The sequence below is a fragment of the Miniopterus schreibersii genome, assembly GCF_964146895.1.
Source record: "Miniopterus schreibersii genome assembly, chromosome: 5".
In the NCBI taxonomy this organism is placed as follows: domain Eukaryota; kingdom Metazoa; phylum Chordata; class Mammalia; order Chiroptera; family Miniopteridae; genus Miniopterus; species Miniopterus schreibersii.
Window position 1 is genome coordinate 17,447,293 of NC_138106.1, and position 25,175 is coordinate 17,472,467.

Below are 25,175 nucleotides of genomic sequence, written 5' to 3' on the forward strand. Positions count from 1 at the left end.
GAATGGCCACCAGGTACATGAAAAGATGCTCAGCATCACTAATCATCAGGGAGATGCAACCAGAATCACAGTGAAATATCACATCACTCCTTTCAGGATGGCTATTACCAAAGAAAGAGAGAGAGACAGCGTGCGAGAGAGCTCGGGCCAGGATTTGGAGAAACTGGAACCCTTACACCATTCATGGGAATGCAAAACAGAACAGCCACTGTGGAAAACAGTGTGAAAATGCCTCAAAAAATTAGACAGAACTACCATATTACCTAGAAAGTTCACTTCTGGGGATATACGCAAAGGAGTTGAAATCATGATCTCAAAGAGATATTACTAGCATTCCAACTTTTATTGTAGCACCATTCACAGTAGCTAAGGTGTGGAAACAACCTGTTTCCATCAACAGTTACTAGGTAAAGAAAATGTGGTATATACATACTATTTAGCCTTTAAAAAGAAGGAAATTGTGCAACATCCAACAACATGGGTGAATCTGAGGACAATACGCTAAGTGAAATAAGCCAGACAAAGACTACTGCGTGATTCCACTTTATGACGTAGCTAAGGTAGTCAAATTTATAAAATTAGAGAATGGAATCTTAATTGGCAGGGCTCGGGGGGAACGTTATTCATCAACAGGCATAAAGTTTCAGCTAAGCAAGATGAATAAGTTCTAGAGGTCTGCTGTACGACATTGTAACGACAGTCGACAATAATGTGTTGTACACTTAAATGCGTTAAGAGGGTAGATCTCATGTAGGTGTTAACACAGTTTTTAAAAAGAACAAAACCTAGAACATCCCTGCCTTCTTGGAGTTACCAACTAATGAGCTAGACAGATGATAGACTTAAAATGTTGTTATATCATTGCTAAGTGTTATATGAGATGGAATAGGTTTTAATTCTTTTCTAAAAGATCCCCAGATTATTCTAAATCAGGAGAAAAAGTCACCAAAAGAAAATTCTGAGAGAAATAATCCACCCGCTCATAACTCCCAAATTGGGAATGTCTCTGTATTTGGCACTCACACAGATGGGGGTGCACACGTACATACATGTGCACATATATAAACTTATTGAAGACTAAAAAGATTGTGCTGCTGCCAGACTTAGAACCACACACAACCAACTGATGACTTCTAGGAAGAAAATCAGAGTAGTGATTTCTGTTGGCCTTTCGTTGAAAAAGAAGTGGATTCCCCCAATTTAATGTCAGAACAGAAGCTGTTGCTCTCACCACTCAGACAGTAAGGTGACTCATGCAGAGTACTTCAATTATGTTAACAACTCTTATGCAACAACAATAAACAGTTTAATGAGGCTCTTTGCTCCTACTTTGCTTTTGCCTTTGGGTGAAAAATTGCACCTTATAGAACAGTAGAAAGAATTTGTGTTGTGTAGTCAGGGAGCTGTGATGGTGGGGATGGTGGGGGCTGAGGGTGGAGGGAGTGGGCAGCCCTGAGTTAAGATTTCTTCTCTGAATCTTAGTAGCTGTGTGAACTCAGACAACCTACACCATTCTGCTGCGCCTCAATGATTCCTTTATAAACTAGGATAAACTTTTGCCTTGTGGGGTCGTGGTGTTGTGGATTATGTAATGTGCCCTCCACAGAACATGGATGCTCATTAAATAGTAGCTGTTTTTGTTACTGTCTGGTCATGGTGGGACTTAAGGATGGTGTAGAGGCCAGCATCCTAAAGCTTATTAGGGTAAGAGGGAGCCCTATGAAGTGAAGGGGTTCAGAACAAGTTCCCCAGAATATGCAGATTATTTTGAGCTGAAGACAAGGCTCAAGAGATTCAGAAAAAGTTTTCCACCTCCCCCTTAACGGCCTAAAAAAATTTTGATGAAATCTAATACAAGAGATAACAGCAAAGAGTGAGAGCTAACTATGAGGAACTGAGCAAGGACTGTTTATCTTTCTCTGTGTGTGCCATTGTCTCTGTGTGGCATGGCAAACATTTGCTTACCAAACATTTGCTCTTCCCATCTTCCTGGGAATTGACTTCCTTCCCTTTGAAGCCCTAGACACTAAGCCCTTCTGTTCCACTCCAAATGCCATATAAGCCTCAATTGCCTGGCTGTCTTTGGGCCTCTCATGTCTACGGGAGGCTCCTGTATATACATAATTAAATTTGTTTTTTGTTTTCCTATTAATCTGTCTTATGTTAGTTATTAGATCAGCCAAAAGTACCTAGAAAGGTAGAGGAAACATTTTTTCCACCCCTACAGAAGCAATTAAAAAACGATCAGATCCATTTTTAGAGGTTAGTAAGAGAATGACCTTCATCGTTGTAATAAAATTTTGTGTTTGATTTAGATCAACAGCTTAGAGAAGGGAATTGGACTGGAAGATGGCAGGGTCCTCTTTCTCCTTAGCTTACATGTTTCTTTTATCGGTTGTATCACTTGGTTTATAAGTATTAGGAAAAAGAATTTGATAACCATACTGTGCCTTAGTTTCTACACCTGAAAACTCGACATGACCTTTACCTTATATTGATGTTCTGAAAGATAAATGAAGGTATGTAGAAAGCTTTGAACTCTTGATGAGATAGTATTAGTAAATGTAAAGCATTACAGTGGTCATTGTGATTACAAAATGAGAATTCTCCTTTCCAGGAGTACGTGAGGAAGACAGAGAAAACTGCTGTATTGTATTGATGATTTCAAGGGAGTTCCTTTAAGACCACGAGATGCTGAGCAATTGACACTTTCAGGGAAAGGAACACTAAGCATTTTGTTGTTTTAAGTTTTAAAGTTACCCACAGGTGGGTGAAAGAGAAGTTTTATTCCAGGTGCTTTCGCAATCCAGTGGATTATATCCAAAAAGCTGTAGGGTCAGGCTGCTGACTTCTGCTTTCCTTCCCTGCTATAAGAAGGATGCTCGTGTGCTTTCATTTGATCACCACTCAGGTTCTTCAGGGTAATGAGAGCTGGAAGAGAAGCACCTGGGCCCCTCTCAAGAGCATTTCAGTTCCGTTTCCCACCCACGTTATGCGTTCAGCTTTGAGGGCCACGCCGCATCTCGTGGTCCTTCTTTGTTCTGCTGTTGAAAGCCCCAAAGAACAAGTTTACTTGACAAAACCGTGTTTCAAAATTAAAAATAAGTTTTATTCTTGTTTTCCCACACTGTGCTTTATACACACTGCACACAGGCCGCAGGAGGCAGGAAGAGAGACCAAAGTTCAGGCTGATATTTGACTCGTGTCTCAGGCTTGATAGCTGCTCGGAAGGCTGCTGGTGTCTGACCCCCACACTCGGAAGGTGTCATCGGGTAGCCTGCACTAGCCAGGATTTTAGGGCAAGAATCACCACCATTCCGTTTTCTCTTCCGCTGCGCATTTTCTCTTTTGTATACTGCTCTTCGGGGTCGAATTTGTGTTACATAAATGGAATCTTCTGAAACTTTGAGGCTACGTCCAAATCAAAAGAACATCTCGTTTTTGTTACATCACCATTTAATGTGAAAAAACTGTTTTAGCACTGTGTTTTTTTACATTTCTTTAAATTTTATTTTTCAATTACAGTTTAAATTCAGTATTATTTTGTACTCGTTTCAGATGTACAGCATAGTGGTTAGGCAGTCGTGCGCTTTATAGGTTCCCGCCAATGTTTCTAGTACCCACCTGGCACCATACATAGTTGTTACAACACAATTGACTATATTTCCTATGCTGTGCTCAGCATCCCCGTGGACTATTTTCTACTTCTTAATCTCATCACTGTTAATTTAGCTTCTTCACCACAAATATTAGACACTGAGCCTGTAGCTGTTATCTTCACTTTATTTAAGATGCAGTGATCGAATCACGGTACTTCAAGTTTTGATCATTCCAGGGATAGTGTGTCCTAAACAAATGAATCTGGGTAAATTACCCAGGGGTGATCGGAGGACACACTGTGAAAGATCTCAAGGAAGAAAAGGCAAACGCTAAACACTAGTGCTCTCTGAACCTAACCACCAAAATTCTAATTTTATTTGAGCATTCTGTGGTCATAAAAAGCTACCTATTTTCTTGGAGGTATAATTCACAGTGGACATTTTAATATGTAAAACCCTCCCTGCTGGAAAGTTACAAGCATTAATCAAAATGCAATCTTAAGCCCTTCGAAGTAATGTAACAGAAAAGTAGAAAAGCACCAAACAAAAGGTATGACATTTATTTTTACAAAGGCAATAAACATGACATGGGTGATATAAACTTCATTCATCTATGTCCTACTTTTGAGATGTGTCGCTGTCTAAAATATTAGTTTCATATGTCTAGTTCCTTTCCTCTGTAATGTAATGATTTTTTTAAAATGTTTGGGTTGGCACCTTTTGTATCTCAATATTAGCATTGTGCCTGAATCCAGAACCAAATAATTTGCATGTTATTTGTGATTACCCATAAAAGCCCACGCAGAGTATACTATCACTGCATCAGAAGTTCATAATTGAGAAACTGAACCTCAAAATAGCTGAGACCTGGAAACATGTTATAGTAACTTTCACAATAATTAAAATAATTATAGGCTGGTAATGCATAAAATCTAGTGCCATATTTGCTATCAAAGTGTTGAGGACACATCAGAGGAACAGTGTCTCCTCAGTAGTAAGAGCACATTTTTTAGACAACTTAGAACCTGTACTTGAACCTGAGTCATAATAATTGTGAATATATATAAAAGTAGACCTAATCCATCATTTTTCCTGATCATGATTTTCACTGATATATTTTCTTTCATAATACTCTTTAGTCACACAAACAAAATCTACTTGTGTTATGTAGTTTCTGATCTCTCGGTTTTAGTCTCGCACCCCTGGTTTTACAAATACGTGTTTTTGTGGTGAGTCACCACAGATCATGTGGGAAGCAAGTGGAGTTTAATTAAAATAAATAAAATTATGTGCCTGTAATCACCAACCTTCAAGAAATTAAAATATTGATGACTCAGCTCCAATTAAATTAGGGTGGACTGTTTGAAAATGTTTTTCTCTGCTTAAAACAACATCATCACACTGAAGAAGAAGCACATTGATCAACCCTTCTCACACCCTCTATCTTCAAAGTTGTTTTCTTCCTAAAGAAAAATTCACAGAAATGTTATCTAGATTCTTTTAAAGTCCCAGATCCTTCAAATAAGGATGTAATTGGAGATAAAATCCATACTTAATTAGAATTTATCAGACCCTTGTTATATACGCCCCCACTCCAGTTATTTTTAAGAGAGCAAAATGGGACTCACATCTGACCTCCCACAATAGTTACTGAAATTGCAGCCAAAATGCTGAGTTGGGCAGCTGACTTTATACTGCTTACCCCTCGAAGCAGGGTCTGGAAACAGTTCTGATTTAAGCTCATTGTACTAATTACTGTAAGCTCCTTCATGAGTGGGATAATAATTCTACACTAATTGTTGCCCTGAAAGTGGAATAACTACAATGAAGTTGTCTTAAGTCGTTGCATGTGTGCTTAATAACTGAAGTTAAGCAGTGTCCATTTTTCAATTAGTACATAAGGATGTATATTAGTCTATAATTAGGGTAATATATTTAATATATATTAGTCTATTAAGATGGGAATAATACTTCTGGTGCACAAAAGTACTTAATTATGATTATTGATATGCGATCTTTATAACATCTGTATAGAAAGACAAAGGAACATTGGTTATCTATCCTTTAGCTTAACATTACCCTTGAATTACTGTCTGGGAGCTTTTTTTTTCTTTCCATTTTCTAATTCAATCTTCTGTTGGTGTTCTCATCTTAACTAGAGTCTTCTGAACTCAGAAGTTGTTTTCTATAAAAGCTGTAGATTCTCTACAGAACCTAAGTCATGCTGTACGCAGATAGACAAATCTATTTAAGAACCACCTGGATTTCATTTATAGTCATCATACAAAAATAAACCTTTGCTCAATTAGCTGGAATGTCTTTTTAAAAAAAGTAATTTTAAATAGCAGTAATCGGAGGCACATTACCTCTTCACTGTACCGTCAACTGCTCTATAATTGTTAGCCGTAGTTACCTAGTATCGAGAACATAAAGTTAAACACATTTCAATATAATCTTACCCATTGCAATATCTGAAGAGACACATTTCAGTGGGTTTTGTACTGTCAGATGCCTCCATAAAAAATCATGCAAATGAAATAACAAATTGCAGACCTGGATATATTCTGATTTTTCAAGAAGTAGAAATACTTTCAAATGCGCTTTCTCACCTAGCGAGCTAATTTTAATGTGTTGGTCATATTTCAAGCAGAAAGTGAATATTCATCTAGGAGTAGTAACAATACTTTTATTGTGTTGAGCAGATTGAATCAGATAATGCAGTGTCATTTATAACGACTTTTTATGTTTTCTATAGGTGGATAAGCGGACCAGCTGTAGTCAATGCATTTTATTCTTCAGGCAGTAATCAGATAGGTAAGACCTATTCCTAAATAATTATTTATTATTCTTTTATTGTTTTCAACCTGTAGTGAATTGCATGACCGATTTATAATACTACCCATAAAAGCATAGCTGACACTAAGTTACTGATTTATTAAATATGCTCTTTAAAAGTCAATTTATTTATGTATCTCTTTTAAATTAGTACAAATCACATTAAGTAATTTTTTAAAGCAATATTCTCATTTTTAACTAAATGGTTTTTTTCTAAGTACTTTTTTATATTTCTAAATATATTTTTAAAGTCCCATATATCTCTATAAAGTTATATTGATTTTAAGACTTCCTAAGTATCAGCATCTTAAAGTGGTTCCAGGTTCCAAGGACCAACTTTTCAGAGATTTAATTTTCCTGGCAATTCTGTATTCTGGCTTTTGTGGAAATGGTCCTGTTCCATATCATCTTTTTTTCTAGAAGACTCTGTGGGGTTCAAAAAGTTCAAAAGTCAATTATATTAGGTTGAACTATATGAAATTATATTTACTTAACCACTTTTGACCAAAGAGAAAAAAATTCTTTTGTTCACTAATAGTAATATGGCAGAAATATGCATAGAAATTAATACATGAATAAATGATATATTGAATAACTAAATGGCATTATATACAAAGATGTATTTTTCTCTTCCTAGGAAAACCTTGACATCTTTTTTTCTCTTAAGTATCACATAAATGGGTGCGTTTTTCCCTAAGGGCTTCGAGTGTGTAGAAAAGCAACCATCTGATTCAATACTATGAGAGGTGTTCTTAACAGTACATCCAGCTTCTCCAGGCATACTCTGTCCTGCCTGGTAATTCTAAGTATGGTCAAGAATCAGGAAGGAAGACAATTTTAGCATTATTCTAAACTACTCTTTTTATATCTCAGTCTGCCCTAAGCATCATTTTTCTTTTCTTAAAATATATTTTTATTGATTTCAGAGAGAGGAAGGGAGAGGGAGAGAGAGAGAGAAACATCAATGATGAGAGAGTCATTGATCAGCTGCCTCCTGCACGCCCCTGACTAGGGATGGAGCCCGCAACCCGGGCATGTGCCCTGACCGGGAATCGAACCACAATCTCCTGGACCCTAGGTCGGTGCTCAACTGCTGAGCGACGCCCGGCCAGGCTCATTTTTCTTGAATTCTGTTACTAATTAGATTAGAAGTGATGAAAAATCATATAAGATTTTTACCATTGGTTAAAAAATAAACTTCCAAAGCAATTGAAAACCTTATTTTATTTGAAAGTTTGATTACAACTTTCCTCACTGCTTTTAAACCTAGAAAGAGTTAAATTTAGAAGGTATCTACCTTTTCTTTTGGATTTTTATGGTTTTTATTTTTTGAATTAATCTTTAACCCAGCTGGAATTTATTTTGGTATGTGACATGAAAATGATCTATAATCAGAAAAGTTTGTCTTTATCGAACACGTAGATAGTAAGTAAGGCATGCACACTGGGTTAAAATCAATTGGCTCAAATTCTTTTCTAGGTTAACGCATTTCCCAGCTAGTGAAATGATTACCTAAACTCAGACCAGAGCCTGTTTAATGATCAACCCAGAACCCATGCAGTCTGTCCTTTGTAATATAGTCCTAGACATCATTTCCTAGAAGTGCCTTTACTGCTAGAGAGTCTTTACTTTTAAGACCTCTTTTTTATATTCAGTAATTCTGTCCTTGTAACATCTAGTTCATTCTAGACTGGGACTTAAATGGGATAAATAACTTTGAATGGAACCCCAAGGCAAAGCAAGGCAGCCTGGATTTTGGTTCTGCATTCGGGGTGACTAAGGGACGCAGTTTCATTTTAATCCAATGCAGGAAGGGCCCTGGATCCTATCAGACCTGGTGCTGAGTCAGCCCAACAAGAAGAGCCAGCCAGACCCTCCATAGGACCAGGCTGGTGTGCCCAGCCCTTCAGCTCTCCTCTAGAACAGGTCCGCGTAGTTCATGTCCAGACAGAACCTTGTTTGGCTCTGAATTACCCCATATTCCTGGAGCTGGCTCAAAATTGGTCCATGTCAGAGATTCCCTTATCAGAGAAGACTTGGGAATGTTCCCATTTTGTGTTTAATACTCTCAAACCAAACAAGCTGACAGCAAAAAGTAAAAGGAGATAAAAGTGGCCTAACATTTCACGAAGTAGACCATTATCCTCTGAATAACCAAGAATCGACTACAATAAACATTCTTAATATATAACAAAGGCCTTTTAAAAATTCTTAAGATAAATTCATCTGAAGGAAATATGAAATTTTAAAAAATTGTTAACTTCTTTTCATATGCTTGTCTGCTAATAACAGCAGTTCAGAAAAGGGAAATTGTCATTTGAGAGGAGGAATCTTTGAGATGAGACGTTTTCTTTTTGACAATTCATTGAAATCATCAAAGTGGGGATTATCTTACTAAAAATAATTAAAGATCCTGATCTCCATCTTAATTCTTGATAAATGGGGGGGTGAGGGCTGTACACACATAAATATATAATGTTTGCAGCATTGTCTCAGTGCATTTGGTGTCTTGTGCATTACAGAATTAGAACTGGGGTAAAATAGCATGTGCCTCATAAATGACCCTCCCGCCTTCACTCAATGCCCTTAATTAAATTGCATACAATTTCTCATGAGATTGATCTTGTTATGTTATGGTAAAAAATGCTAATAATAATAACATGGTTTATTATCATATAGGGAATTATTCTTATTAATAATTTCTACTTTTTAATTCACTTGCCACCTTTTGTCATGTAGACTACATCCCAATTTTTATGCACCCCAACCACTTCACATTGATTAAAAAATAGTCAATTTCCAGAACAGCAGAGTGCACTGAAAGTGTTTAATTCACCCACTGCTTCCTATTCCTGGCACGTTTGCCCCACGGAGCTCCAGAAACCTTTCCTACTATTAGGCAAGTTGCACACGAATGTTTTGTCAAATGTTTCCCTGTAAGTTCCAGGCACTGTTCAGTCATTATGTTAAACCTTAAAATCTTATCCAAGGATATGATCACATCAGAAGGGAAGACTTACTACTGCTGCATTCCCCTTTTTCATTAACAGTCAAATTTTTTTTTTCAGCTTTAGGAAATCTATGGATTATCCAGCCTTGGTGGTCCATGACTATCTCGAGATAATAAAATTTTCTAAAGTTGTCTTCTTGGAGTCTTATTTTCAGACTTGAAAATTAAGAGTAAATATTTCCAAACATTTAATATAAAAAGAATTTAATTTTGTTATGCCCCCCCCAATTGATTTTACCTAATTGCAATCTTGAGCTTTATATCAAAGATTCTAAAATTGAATTGTGCAGCCTTAAAAACATCAACCAGGGAAGCGAGGGGGACGGGCCAGAGGGAAACAGTCTTTTGTTTCATAGACTAATGACTTATTTAATTACCTAACTTGTTGACGTTTGTAAAAAAATGCACATCTAAGCAGTTGGTTATTATGAACAGTTGTGAAGTCTAGTAAAAGTGATAAAGCTAATGGCAAAAAGCCTCGTCATAGGGGTTTAGCTGACAAACGAAAAGGAGAAATCATCATTTACAAAGCTGAACTTGAAGACTAGTATTTAATAGAGCCATAAAAATCTTATCGCTTGCCTGAAGAGCGGCGTAGCAGGGTATAATTAAAGCAGCAGGATCTTTACAGATAATGCTCAGTCTTGCTAGCGTGTTTCATAAGAGCACTTAGATAATGGGTGGATTCAACCAAGTACATAGCGTGGAAGATAATGTTCACTTTAAGCTAATAAAGTACTGCACGTAATTCTAATACTTTAAGCTAAAAATTATTTCTTGGCACTGTCAATAGCTCAGGCAGCCACGTGTGAGGTGTAACTTTCATCGAAATTCACCAAGGACAGAAGGTTTTGGTGGTTTGTCTGCTATTTTGTCAGTTTGAATGTTATAGCGACTTTACAGATTTTTTTAAAGGTCTGGCAAGCACTTAAATTGCCCAGTGTATTTTTTAAATCTCCTCTGTAAATATCTCATGTTTATACCTGAAACACATGCAAGCCTGTATCTTGTTCACCCTGCCTGAAAGGCAAAGAAACAACCTTTGCTCCTCTGTGTTAACTAGATATTAAATTTTTTAAGGTCAGGGCCCTTCTCTTGTATTCCTGGTATCCCACACAGCAGTGGCCCAGGGCTTTGCAAGTAATAGATATTAGACTAATGATATTTTTTGTTACAGAACATAATGTTTCGGTTATTCAGTGGATACTAGAGTTTTAAAACATGAAAGATAAAATTACTAAATTATGAGCATTATGAAAGAGTTGCATGAGGGAGCGGGCGAGTAGGAGAGAGCCGTGGGGCCAGGCCAGGCAGGAGAGCCTGTGTTTAAAGCGCTGTGAGAAACTGGCCGAGGCTTTCTGGCAGGGACGTGGTCGTGAGCTGAGTTGCACGTCAATCGGGCTGCAGGATAGATTAGGTTTAGGTGAAGCAGGAAATGGGAAGAGCAATTGGGAAATTAACTGTAGGGCAGGAATGAGAGTGACGGAGGATGGGGTTGGTGAGACGGGTAGGAGGAGAGACAGAGGAGCTGCCCCTGGAAGGGAGAGGCGTGGCCGGCCTTCTCCTAAGGAGACTGTATACGACTTGGTTAAAGAAAGGAGGCATCTAAGTAAGATAAGTAGAAAATGTTCACTTTGGGTGAACTGAGGCCCTTCAAATGCCATTAATAGAAATAATCAAGTCAGGAGAGGGGAAAATAAGGAGTTTGATGTCTGACACATGAAATTCAAAGAGCTAGTAAGACATCTAAGTGTAGAAAGTCAGCAAGTTAAGGTGGATGTCAGAGCAGACCTATAAAAAGTGTTACTTACTAAAGTCTCCAGGGCACCATAGTAAATGTATTTATTCACCCATTTATTATTGGTTATTCATGTATTCAACACACTTTATAAGCACCTAGAATGTTCCAGGCACTATTCTTGTTTTATATGCTAGAGGTGGTGAACTGGAAAAAACAGGTGAACTCAAAACAAACATATGTATAGACACAGAAATCTCTGCTCTCTAAGGGCTATTAGTGCAGGTGCTGGGGGGTGGGACAGTCAAGAAAAAGAACAACAATCACAGATATGGAAATAAAGTCATAGATTTCTTGATGAAAATAAAATATAGTTATGTGATTGAGGATAACTTGGATTGAGTGGCTATTTATTTAATAAGCTATGGAAGATGGGTCAGATGTTAGGAATAATGTTAAAAGTATTACCTGTGATATTAAGTAACTATTTCTCCCAAATATTTACAATGGGGAAAAGACCTTCTGAATGAAGATGATCCTTTCCCCTTGTTCTAAACTCCTTATGGCGGAAAACAATCTTACTAGAGATTGTCAAGTAAATTGTGATTATAAATCACAGATTAATGGTGTCACTCCAGGATGAACTCTGTTGTCATCAATAACAAAAGACCTGCGTGTGTTTCTATCCCAAAAGATTTTTGTATATAATTAAGTGAAACGGACATCCTGGAAAACAGTTTAGCAGGCAAGAAGCCAACCCCAGGCCTGTCATCCCAAAATAAAGCCACAAATAATCCTCACCCATCGCCTTTCCTTGTAGTCTTCCCGGCTGGCATCCTGCAGCCCCCCTTCTTCAGCGCCCGGCAGTCTAACTCGTTGAACTACGGGGGCATCGGCATGGTCATAGGACACGAGATCACCCACGGCTTCGACGACAGTGGTAAGGTGCAGTGGACATTCCTTTGACTGAGATGTAGCCTAGTAAACCTGATTAAAAGTTGTTGTAATTTATCAATACAAAATCACATTTATTCACCCATTTATCGTTGGCCTCATAATCACCACGTTTACTGTTCCTTTTAAATTGTTCCTTAAGAAGATCAGAAATTTCTAGTAGTGAGGTAAGCAGTGTGCAATTCACTCTCTGATGGAGTGAAGCAAATATCTGCATTGAGAAAACAGCGATGATAATAGTCGGTCTTATTTCATGAGTTTTGACGTCTTTGTTCTCCAGCCTTTTAGAGGGCAGGGTCCACGGCTTAAAGTCAGATATCAGAAATTAAATATTAAGGTGCCTGTAAGCCATAAGAGTCTTAAACTGTGGCATGTGGCTTCTTCCTTCCTCTCACCCCCGTCTTATACCTGCTGCCTAGTTTAGGGCTTTGCAAAGGGTGGGCACTTAAATGTTTATATACTGCAAAATAGATTTTTGATTGGCAAAATAGATTTTTGATTGGCAAAATAGATTTAGAGTTTAGGAGATATGTGAAAAGGTGATAGAATGGTTTGCAAGGGGAAAGGAAATAGGGAGAGAAAATAATTACGCCTAACTAGACCTTTAGAAATCCAGAGAAAGAAACTTACTAAGTGTCTCTTATAAATTAACTCTACAACAATCTTAACAGGTAGGTACTTATACTATTTCCATTTTTTTAACGGAAAAAATAGAGACACATAAAAGACTTGCTTAAAGTCACAAAGCTAGGAATTAGTGGAAGCAGGATGTGAGTTCAAGTAGTTTGTCTTCATAGCCCTTCTCTTACTTACTGCATCGTAGATAACTATTAAAAAGATGATAAAATTCAGTGTCAAGACATATGACCGATAAATGCCACTGTATCTCACAAAAGGAAAAGATCAGTGGATTTAGGGTCAGCAGGGAAGCTCAAGGGGGAAAGGTGGCTTATTCCCTGTGCTTGAAGTAGAGGGAAGCTGAATCCACAATGTGTCACGAGAGTCTGAGATATGAAATGAATGCTGGAATAAAAATACCGACCTTTTAAAATCTCAAAATGTCAAATTAAACAGACATGGTTTAAGTGAAAACCACCTAACAGAAATAAGGCATTATTTCAGGAGTGTTTACCTGATGGCCTCAGCTGAGCTCTTAAGAGCCAAGTAGGTGAACTATCTGAATTATCTAAGGCATATCAGCAAAGAAAACCCTGGCAGTCCAGGTTTCATCAACTCTGAATTAGAAAAGATAACAGTTCCTCTCATTATCTGTTCAATTTAATGTCTTCTCACACAGTGGTATTTCAGTTCTTGCGCTTTGAATTAAAAATATCTTATTGTAATTCTTGATGTAATGAGTTCTCATTTTACTTGAATAAATATATTCTAGGCAGGAATTTTAATAAGGATGGAGACCTCATTGACTGGTGGACACAACAGTCTGCAAATAATTTCAAAGACCAATCCGAATGCATGGTGCACCAGTACGGAAACTTCTCCTGGGACCTAGCAGGTGGACAGCATGTATGTCATCAGCATTCTCTTGAAAAGTTTTAGATGTGTCCAATCTTAAGTGAATCACTGATGCTTTCTTAACAATCAGAATACAGTTAAGGGTCTTTTTTTTTTTTTTTTTTTTTTAACAGCTCAATGGAATTAATACACTGGGAGAAAACATTGCTGATAATGGAGGCATTGGTCAAGCATACAGAGTGAGTAATAATATTTTTCCCCATTTTAGTGATTAGAGTGTATATTTATCATATTTAATTATTCATTTAGAGCATTTTGCAAAAGACACATAATGTAAACAACAAAAGGTGAAAATGGAAAATACTAGGAGAAAGGGGATTGTAAATGTGCTACCAACAAGGGCAATACAGTTGTGGCTGAGCTGAACACAAGAAGCTGAGGAGAGGAAACACAGAACATTGTATCAACAGAAATGAGGGGATAGGCAAGTCGCAGAGGAGTCAACTTTTTTCTAAGAAATAATCTCTGAAATAAATGTACAACAGAAGAGCCTCCATAAAAAGAATTATTTCGGAATCATTGATCAATGTACTAAATAGGACCTTATGTTTCACAGTGGGGGAAGCAGTATTTGGGAACCAGAGTCAGCGTAAACCACAAGCAAAATATTAAACCACAATCCAGTTACGATGATACAGCGAGGGACTAAAGGTCACGGCTTCAGCATGTGGCCTTTTAGTCATCCGAGCTATTATAGCCAGAGGAGTTTATCACAAAGCGTTGCTTAGATTCTCGGTTAGCCTTCCACTAATTCGTACATTCAACAAACACTTGTTGAGGGCTTTACTGTGTGTTTGGCACTATTCTGGGTACTGAAGATACAGCTGTGAGCCCGCCCTAAATAATGTCATTACTTGATAATTTGGATTGAAGGATGGGCCCCAAGAAAAGGTAGGATTTTCACAAAGAGTAGAGGAATAGCTTTCTTGGAAACAGCAATGAGGAGTGAGGGTAATGTTGAGGGCTTCTTCCAGCCCCGGGCTAGCCCAGATGTGGGAGAATGAGCAGAGTCTACTTGAGAAGACACGGGACAGGGTGTCCCCATGATGAGATGAATCGAATGTTCCATGGAGTAGATGAGGGTGTAGGGTTATTTGTTCACCATAGAAGCCTTTGGGTCAGAGGTGGGGGTGGAAAGCCTCAGTAGTCGGGTGGGGAAAGGGGAGGACATCAGAGCCGTGGGGAGAGGACCTGTGGGGCCTGTGACTTGGCAGTGGACGTGGTGGGTGACCAGCGCCTGAGACCTGGGAGATGAAGATGGCAGCAAGTCTCCACCAAGACCGGAGATGGGAAATGGCTGCTTTGGATGCTTGGTGGTTTTTTTACTAGATGCCAAACATTGTGTATTTTATGTCTTTGAGAGCTAAATATTTTTGTTTTCCTATAAATATTTTTGAGCTTTATTCTAAGACGTGGCTAAATTCCTCAGAAATGGCTTGGTCCTGTTGCATCTTGTTTTTATAACTTGTTAGGTGGGACTAGAAAAGTGCTCCGTGTAAAGACAGTTACTCTCCCCTGCTGAGGCAAGACCCTACTGTGTGCATCTGGAGGTCTTTCCCTTCTGTTGGGTGTGCACACCAGACATTTTTATCTCCAGTCCTTGGTCGTGGTTCCTTCACTGGCCTGGGGTGGTTTGTTCGTGTGCATACTCACATACTCAGCTGAGTACCTGAGGGGGCCAGCTGATCGCTTGGGATCCTCTACCTGGGCAGCTTTCCCTCTTCAGTGCCGTGTTCTTGGTGTCCCTGAACTTTTTTCCCTCAACTCTGAGTCTCTTAAACTCTGATTGGTTTTCCCTTCTCTATGTTGTAGCTTAGAAATACTGAAGGCAATAAGCTGGGGCAATCACAGGGCTCATCTTATTTGTTCACCATCTCACAGAGGTCACTGTCCTTTTTCCCCAGTGTCCAGTGTCATACAAGCCATTTTGTCCATCCTTTGGTTGTTTCAGCAGGACGGTGGTTGAACCAGTCCCTGTCCCTCCATCTTACCTGGAAGAGGAAGACATTGGCACTCTTAATACTCCTATAGTTATTCTAATATACCACCAGATTAAGAATCACTGCTTTAAAAGTCCAGCCCAAATCTGGGTTGATGGCACTTCCATGGAGAGTCTCATCTAAAATAAGTAAAGAATTATAATGCAGCAAAAAAACATTTGTGCAAACATTTTATTATACATGAAATTATACTATCTAATGCCCTGTCCCCTACTAGATTGTAATCTCCCTAAGAGGGAACAGGCTCAAGTATTCCCCGTTTCCCCAGTATCTTTCCATAGTAGAGACTCAATAAACCTATGGTAGTGGCAAGTAGAAAGAAATGAAATACATCTTCTGCTTATCTAATTGATCACTTTCCTTTGTAATAAATAGGAAGTGACTCATCTCAAAAAGTTTGTCGTCAATCCCGTCAATCCCTTACGTATATTTAAGTAGAAGAATGCAACATTTTTCAGCAGTGTCTATAAATCCTTAAGAACGGAAAACCCTTTTTGACATTCAAATAACCTAAATTCCTTTTTCCTAACATAACTAAAGTTCACTTTGGTTTGCCCTGTCTTCAAGGAGCCAAAATAATTGCTCATCCTTATTTTTAGAATCCTAGGATATTAGTTCTCTAAGGGATCTTAAGAGAATCCCTTGGCAAGAATCACTCACTCAAAGTCTGGTGTGAGTATATTTTGCTAAGAGTAGCAACTGAGCTAAATATAGCAGTTACAGACTTCCTGGGCAATCCATTCTTCCAACTAGCTGGGCTTATCCATCTATCAATAGAACAACATTTACGTAAGCTTTTCATTGCTTATTTAAGTCATCCATTCATTTACCTGACATTTGTTGATCCTTTGACATGTGCTGGGCTCCTGTCATTTGTCAATCAACGTCCCGTTCTTTCCTAAACATTTGTAAATAAACTCTAGCTTTCTTTCTAATTTATGAAATAGTTGTAGGTTGCCATATCTAAATATATTATGATGATTCTGATACAAAAAAGTTAATTACTTGGTCACTGGCCTTTTGTATAGATTAATATATGCATTTAGAAATTATAAACATCATGTTTCTGTTTCATTAACTGCTTAGGCCTATCAAAATTATGTTAAAAAGAATGGCGAAGAAAAATTACTTCCTGGACTTGACCTAAATCACAAACAACTATTCTTCTTGAACTTTGCTCAGGTATGGTATCTCTCTTGATTGATAGATACGAAAATCATTTTGAGTTATAATTTATAGTAAATTAGATAATGCATGCTGAGTTTTCTTGTTTTAATCAATTGTGGCAGATTGTTTGACTTAACTAAATTTTTTTGTGTATAACAGACTGTCAGATTATATTAATAATAATTATGCTCTTGATTGCCTATCCTTGAACATTATTTGAAGAGTAAATGGTTGAGGAATGCAGAATTCCAATTTAATTTTTACAGTAGGAAGTTTGCTTCTTTCCCAGCGTGCCCCAACAAGTAAGTAGTATCCTTGATTAAACCTAAGCACAAGATTTCCATTTTCTATTCCTATTTCTAGGTATGGTGTGGGACCTACAGGCCAGAGTATGCAGTCAACTCCATTAAAACAGATGCCCACAGTCCAGGCAATTTCAGGTGCGTGGGTTTGAACAGAAAAGCCAAAGTGCTCCAACATTGGCTCCATTCCTTCCAGTTTTGGAAATTGGCCTTTTCTAACTCTGATTCTATACAATTTGGAAATCCAGTGTTGTTGTTTTTCTTCCCTTTTAAGAGTCACAGACAGGATCAACAGAACAGATCAGCGTTAAGGTCATGTTTACACAAGTATAGCCCTCACTGCTCTTATCCTCAGAATATACGTGACCTAGTCTCAGAGCTTGATGGATTCCAAAAAAGCTGTCACCTCAGAACAGTGGCTCTATTTACAGCAGCACAAAGACATTTCTAAGAGGCTGTGAAAGGTTTAGGTCCAGGACAATGGGTAGCTTTCCCCAAGAAAGATTTCCATTCAGCATAAAGGGAAGCTTCCTAGTAATTAGAACACAGTGGAAGGTTGAGTTAGAAGATATCTAAAGCCCTTCTCAAATCAGAAAATCTCTGAGAACATTGGATTGAAAGAGAATCGCTCTAACCAACATTTGAATGTTAAAGCCGTAACAATCGAATTTGTCAAAGTTCTGCCCTGCCTGTCCCCATGACCTAAAGCATATATCTATAGAAACCTTCGTGAATTTAAGTAATGTTATTGTAAAACCTCGGACATCTGGTGTCCTTGGAAAAAGGGTGTTGCAAATTAATTTTTTGGTAGCTAAAATTTGTCTCTTGAGTATTAACATCTGTATCTTAACCACTGGGTTAAAAATTTCTCTGTTGCAAATACATTTTCTACCTTCCTGCCTTATTAACACAATATCCTGAACAAAAACTGTTTTGTTTTTGATGACACAGACTATTGTTATGACTAATAGCTATGGTTTCACTGTTTATTAGTTTAGTGAAGTCCTCCAAAGCTAGCATGTGGGGAGCTACTTATTTCTACAGTGAAGCCACAAATGTTGATGCTTTTTGACTTTTCATTTTGGCTTCTAATTCGGGGTTTTCTGTTTGCTTCTCTAATTCTCTTTATTCCATTTCCTGCCTTTGGCTGTCCCCTCCCTGCATTCTGATTAGCTCAGGAAACATCCCCTTCTACTTGCATTGTATAAAGTGAATTCCAACCATGGCTTTGCCACTTAGGAACTGTTACTCAACCTCTGTGTCTCAATTTCTTGATGTATAAAGTGAGGATTAAATTATTATGAGAGTTGCTACAAGGATTAATGTAATGTTTCTGAAGTGCCTATTCCATATTTCTGTTTGAAAATTGATACTAGGGTTGGTTTTTAAATAAGAAAGGTATGAATAGAATAAGAATTTCTATGAATAAAGTATATTGACTTTGCAGCATTCCATGTTTCCTGACAGTCAAGAGCTTTCTGTTGTTCATTTAAGTCTGGATAGTTCAGCATGTTAATCACTGATCGCTGGTTAAGTGACATGTAGGTAAATATGTAACTGTTTTCTCCCACCAATTATAAACTGAAAATAATTTTATTATAATTAAATTTTGTATTTGTAAAAATATTTATTATAAATACGTGAAATTATTTGCAACTCCCATTTTCTTTGTTCTGACCCAAAAGATGTCTCTCTATTTTTCATTCATAATAAGAGAAGTCTGTGGTGTTGTTTTTTAAAGGGTAAATGGAATGCCAACCTTTTGTCAAGGAAATTATTTTCTCTGGAGGTAAAGGGATTTCCTTGGCAAAAGGTTGAGGTTACATTTAGTTTTGGAAACAGGCCGCTTCCTGGCTGTACAAAGTAAAACATATTTTTTTAAAGAACCTTGAAAACTAAGAGACGTGGAGTTGCTATTGAAAGATTGTGTATAGTGGTTTGTGTAGAAGTTTCTGAAATAGAGGAGTTTTTGTACTCTGAAGCTCACACAGCTGCAGTATGAAAAACTAAAGGCAAATTATACTTGATATAAAGCTGAATCTGTAAACCATTCGTTAGGTCTAGGCTATACTTTTTCTATTCTAAAGTCTTATGTACTTTAAAATGAGCATCTAAAGTATTAGTATTTAAAACAAAAACATTTCCCCTTGATATTCTAGAAATCGAATTTGCATTTTAATGACTTCTTTCAGTCACTTCAGGGAATGGTTGTTATGATAATATTTGCTATGTAATCTGTAAATGTGTTTATAAAGTTATTTAGATGGAATATTTCTACATAATATAGAAGGCTCTGGTAATTTTTTAAAGCAAGTCCAAATAGACCAGATGATACCTGTGTGTATTCTACCTAAATAGTAACAGTGCTAATTTAAATATTTAGATTGCTTGATACTATTTTTCTAGTCAGAAAAAAAAAAAGGATTTTATAGAACTAACACTACTAGTAATGCAAGTATTTCCACAGCTTTCTTTCTAATACTTTTGAAAGAATATCCTTTCTAGTGTTTATGCAGACATTTTCAAGTACCATGGCTATTTTGTTCTTTGTGATTCCATGATTTAGCATGTTTAAAACAAACCCTCTTTGAAATACTGATATTTTCTCCATTTATCTTAAATATTAGCATTGGTTTCTGATATTTTGTAAAGATCAGTATGGATTTTGGCGAGCCTTGTAGAATTCCCATTAGTACTGATTAATTTTTAGCCCTTGCCTAGGAATCTTTTCTGGCATTTATTTCTTTATCAATTTATATGGAACATATGCTGATCAATGTGACCTTACTTTAAAAGAAGCATGAACATTAGTTAATGGCAAAGATTGGATAGGTTTTTTTCATGAATGAAACTAATTAATCTTTTAGCCAAGTCATTCATTAAAAGAAGTAATAACGGGTTGTCAGAGGACCCATGAAATTCAAAAAGCTCATTCAGTAATTCAAAAATCCATTTAATTGTAGACAGGAGTAGTCAGATAAGTCATAGGATTCCAAGTCCATTCTTGGTCGCGTGATGTTCAACTCTGTATCTCTTAGATATTTTGTTTGTTTGTTTCTATGTTTTCCAGGTTTATTGGGAAATAGGTGGTAGACATCACTCTGTAAGTTTAAGGCATAGAGCATGTTTGTTTGATTTACATATATTATGAAACGATCACCACAGTGGGTTCCGCTAACTTCCATAACTGTTCCCTCCTTTTTGACCACCTTCTTTCAAGTCCCTCTCCCCCCGCCCTCCACCTGTAGATGTTTTTAATGTAAGTGATTATTTGCCAAGAGAAAAAACAGCAGCAGTACAACAAAATAGTTTATGCAATAAAGTAAACATTTCAAGTAACACAAAAACTACATGCTTCTCTTAATTCTGTCAGTAGTCTTTGTAATATTAATGAAACACAAGCCCACTCTTAGAGAAGGGATTCATTTTTTATTAATAACATATCCATGTTTTGAAATAGAGTATCTATGTCATCCACGCAAAGATTTGATGTTATAAACAACCAAGCAATACCTAGAATCCTAGGAAAGTAAATGGAGCCCAGGTATGTTGTTGAGCGAATTGTTCAGAATCAAATTACCTAAGTGAAGTTTTGGCTGGAAGGAGAGGAGATGGGATGGAGGCGGGGAGCGGAGTGTGTGTTAGGTTGAGTAATGCTGCATTGCTATCTCCTAGTGATGTTCTGTGACGACTTTCTTGTTTTGTGGTGTCCCTTTTTTTTCATTTTATTTCCTTAATGTTTTTAAGAGTTATATAGAATAAGCCATGGGTCTGGACATTTTTACTGAAGTACTTGTCCTCAGGTGATTCTATCTCAGACACAATCCTTTGAAAAAAAGTATTTAATAAAATAAACACAAAAAAAGCAACCCTTCCAGTCAGTGACTCTCAGTTGCTTCTCTGTCAGTCCATCTGGGAGCTTGTCCCTCAGATGGAAGGACAGTCAGGTCATCGTGATGACTGTACCCAGCCAGTGTATAGGACTTCCTAAAGTAGGTAGGGGATTGGAGTAAATTAACCAAAACTCTCTTTAACTCAGAGTCTGTGGGCTTAGAGCCTAAAATACTAAAGACCTATACAAATCCCTAATGTCTAAATCTTTTCATTCCTCCATATACTATCATTTTTGACCATGTATCAAGTGCAATTGTTCTGAACTTTCAGATGTAAGAAATGACACACTTTCATTATTACTTTTGCAACAAATTAATTCAAGCTCTAAGCTCCCACCCTAAGCCAGGAGGTGAGGAATTTAATTCAGTAGTTTTCAGTGTACGCCTTTCTAGGTTTATACAGGAATCAAAGGCATCATGTGAGCCCAGAAACCAGGGAAGAGCCTCCCCACCTCCACCTTGCTGTGGCCACCTGCTGACACTCTTGTAATCCAAGGGCTCCACCTGAAGTCAGGTGGCTCTATCGCCTTCCAGTGGTCATGGGCATGGGCCACAGGAGCCACCACTATCAATGTTCAGGTCCCCAGACAGCCACACACCATCCTATCAGCGGTTTTCTCAGGGCCCTGCTCAGAGTGGAGGCGTGCCCAGTGTTTCACACAACCCAGCATTACTGGGCCCCTCAGGCTTGGGGGAGTGGGCCAGCCGTCTCCCTCTCAAGTGGACTAGTAGATGTCCGTTCCCCAGCCCTGGCTTCCATCCCTCTTCAACCCCCACCCCCATACCAGGAAGATTCCTTTTAATCCAAAGAAGCTTACCTCCTCCCTGAAGGATAGGGGAGCAGGGAGGGGGAGTGAGAGCTACTTGATGTGGTCATGGGTGATACATTCGGAAGTTAGACTTTGAGAAATGCGATAGAGATCTTTCTTTCTTAGAATGGGGATAGAGAAATGGTTTCATTCCATCCCAGTTGATTCATAATAGCAAATGAGTGACAAAAATACTAAGCAGCATTTTTCTTCATAATGACCTATTACTCCTGTACACATAACCACCATGGTCAGGCCACAGGCGCATTCATCCAGCATGTACCGAGTCTCGCAGTGTGCAAAGCAGTGTGCTAGGCTTTGGGATGCCGCAGGAGCAAGGGACACACAGTGTTTTGCCCTCAGAGAATACTGTGTAGTGGGTGTGTCAGGAAGCAAAGGAGAGCAAATAGCTGTAAGCTGTGATAGGTGCTATGACAGGGCTAGTACGGGGGAGGAACTAACCTGGACAGTATTTGAAGAAAGCCTCCGAGGCGGTGTGTTTAAGCAGAGGCGTGGAGGCTGAGTGAGCCATGTAGTCACTGGGGAGGAATTTCCCAGGGAGTGGGCTCGGCAGGAGCAGCAGGCCTTGGAGAGGGAAGGAGGTTGGCCATTGTGAGAAATGGGAAGTAAGTTAGTGTCGTTTGAGGTCCATGAGGCGCGGGAAAGAAACAATCCACGAGGAGGCCAGGAAGATAGGCTGGAGCCATCAGGATGCTGGAGAGCATGGTGAGGAGGTTGAATTTCCTTCAGGCACCTGGAAGGTTTTCAACTAAGGGAATTATGGAATTTGATCTACATTTTAAAGATCACTGTGTGTGCTGAATGGAGAGTGGGTTAGAGGAGGGAGACATGGTCATAGTTATGTGTGTTAACGTATCTGCTGTGTATGGAGACCGCAGTCGACCAGAAGGTACTCTCGGGTCACTGTTCCTAGCCTTCCCACGACTCCAGTCTGCTCACCTCCCAGCCCAAGAAGGGTGTGGCATGGTCTCAGTGGGAAGAGAAAGGAAGGAGCTGGTTCTTGGTTGATGGGAAAACCTCACCCCTGCAGCACTGCACTGACCCGTCTCTCTCCTCAGATGCTGCTGGGTGCTGATAGGAGGGTGGACCCTGTTGTTTTTGCCCATTGGGGTCAGAGATAAGAAGAACTTGGCATTTTACCAGCCCTTTCCAGTTACTCATGCTGGGTCCAGTTTCTGATATTTATGGAGTTCTTTTGGAAAAAAAGAAAATAATTGTTGTCTTCCCTGTTAAATCAAATCAACCATTGTCTATTTAAAGTCTATTATATTTAAGTTGCCATGTGACCTTTTTCAATATACTGTCATGAAAAATCATGACTTTATTCTTTGACCAAACTCTCCTTATATTAACTGCAATTCCAAATATGAATTATGCATGTATTTTACAAACATGTATAGAATGTTTATAAATTAACTCCCCATGACAACCTTAAGATGCAGGTACTATTATTATATGCATTTACAGGAAAGGAAACTGAGGCCCAGAGAGGCTAAATAAAGACAACCCGTAACTAGGATTCAAACCATACCATCTGTCTTCAAAATCTGTTACCTCTCCAGTTAAAAATGCTGTTAATGAGAAGAATGGACTCCCTCTACCAGTTTCTTCTTTTTTTAAAACTGTAAATTCCAAATTCACTCACTTGGCCTACAGAGAGAAATTCTGTAGCGCTCCCACATGCTATGGGCATGAGTGTCAAATGCTGATGGTGACTCTTGCTTGTTTCACAGGATTATTGGGACTTTGCAGAACTCCCATGAGTTTGCAGAAGCCTTTCATTGCCTCAAGAATTCATACATGAATCCAGAAAAGAAATGCCGGGTTTGGTGATCTTCAGAAGAGCGGTGCAGCCCTGGGCTAGCCTCGTCAACACCATGGAAATGGGGACCTCTATCCAAGAGACTGGGCCACGGAGCTCACTGTTGTTGCACAGGGATGGTTGCAGAGATGAGAGCATCATAATAAAATGAAGTTAGGTTATCCTGGAAAAGGTGTGGAGGGAGGAGGGTGTCTAATGTCTGTCAAATCATTCACTTCTCACTGTAAATAATGCTTACTCTCTGCAGACAGGCTTACCATTCACTTCTGTTTCTCATGTGATCTGCCGGTTTGATGTTGCCTCCTGAAGAGAGTGTTAGCCATTAGGTAGAGCAGGATTTCTCATCAAAGGGAGAAAGAAGAAGTTGAAGAATACAGTTGGCACCAAAAACACATCAGTGACATGGGAGTGAAAAACACATTGCAGAAGTACTTATTTGTACTTTTATTTGCAACATTTATGCTCCTTCAAATCTCTTCCAAAGAATTCTTACACATATTGGGGCCTTGGGACTTATGTAGGTTTAAACTACTTTTCCAGTCATCAGTTAGGCATTCCGAGATCATTTATTTTGAGCACTTAGGGCTAAAATGAATGTCTAAATCTGTTTTATTGTACCTGTTTTGACTGGTATCAATATTCCTGAGGCTCCCTGCAATTTTCTAAGCAATTTCTTGTTCTCTCTCTCTCTCTCTCTCTCTCAAAACCTGGTCTTTTTAAGAGATTTGTAGCAATGTATAAATAATAATTTTTATATTTAATTGTTAACTACATTTATGACTAAGTAATTGTTATTATAGGTAATCATTGAATATTGAAGTTTCAGACCCAGATAGTTATGAACCAAGATCTGTAAAGTGATGTACAGATGAACATTTGAGACTTTTTAAACTTATAAATCATATTGATGAAAAGCTTTAAGTATAAACTTTGGATTAAACATTGCCATTGGACAGTTGTCTAAAGAAACGTAAGACTTGCGGTTTACAAGCAGGATTTTCAAGATTCAGTCTGTCCCTAAGGTGGCTAGAATAAAAGGGCAAACCCGCGTCTATGTAGCTGTGCACCTCCTCATCTTTTCAGATTTGTTACCTGATGGAAATATTTTGATAATAAATTGAGATTGTGAACCCAGTACTCACTAAGTTTGTTGTGCCCGCCGGGTAGCTTTGGAAAGTGCATTTTTTAATAGAGAGGCTTCCACACCTCTGTCTTCAATAGACCTGCTTCTAAAATTCTAACTTGCATAGAGTTCTGGGAGGGGACTGTTTAGCCCCTGATAGAAACTCACATTTTGAGGCGTTTATGCTCTTCTCTTTTCCATCCCATTCATGACTTCAGTTCATTTAATTACTTGATTAATGTTTTACAAAAGAAGTGCACTTCCAAAATCTTTGTTTTTCGTAACAAAACATGAACGTGAGGATTTTGTGTTTTTTCTGCTTGTTGGTTTTTCCTGCCTCTTGAAAAATGCCCATTTACCTTTTTTAAA

At 38.3% G+C, this 25,175-nt stretch overlaps 1 protein-coding gene across 9 annotated transcripts in view; it reads left to right on the top strand.

The window, feature by feature from the left end:
* The window catches only part of MME (membrane metalloendopeptidase), a 578,791-nt gene extending 553,974 nt beyond the window's left edge, over positions 1 to 24,817 (top strand). For all 9 annotated transcript variants that reach the window (XM_081139397.1, XM_081139393.1, XM_081139395.1 and 6 more), the window contains 7 exons: positions 6,355 to 6,413; positions 12,003 to 12,122; positions 13,527 to 13,660; positions 13,783 to 13,848; positions 16,756 to 16,851; positions 17,200 to 17,276; positions 23,595 to 24,817. In XM_081139397.1, coding sequence (XP_080995523.1) covers positions 6,355 to 6,413; positions 12,003 to 12,122; positions 13,527 to 13,660; positions 13,783 to 13,848; positions 16,756 to 16,851; positions 17,200 to 17,276; positions 23,595 to 23,694 — 652 coding nt within the window. In that variant the 3' untranslated portion in view covers positions 23,695 to 24,817. The remainder of the gene's footprint in view (positions 1 to 6,354; positions 6,414 to 12,002; positions 12,123 to 13,526; positions 13,661 to 13,782; positions 13,849 to 16,755; positions 16,852 to 17,199; positions 17,277 to 23,594) is intronic.
* The last annotated feature ends 358 nt before the right edge of the window (positions 24,818 to 25,175 follow it).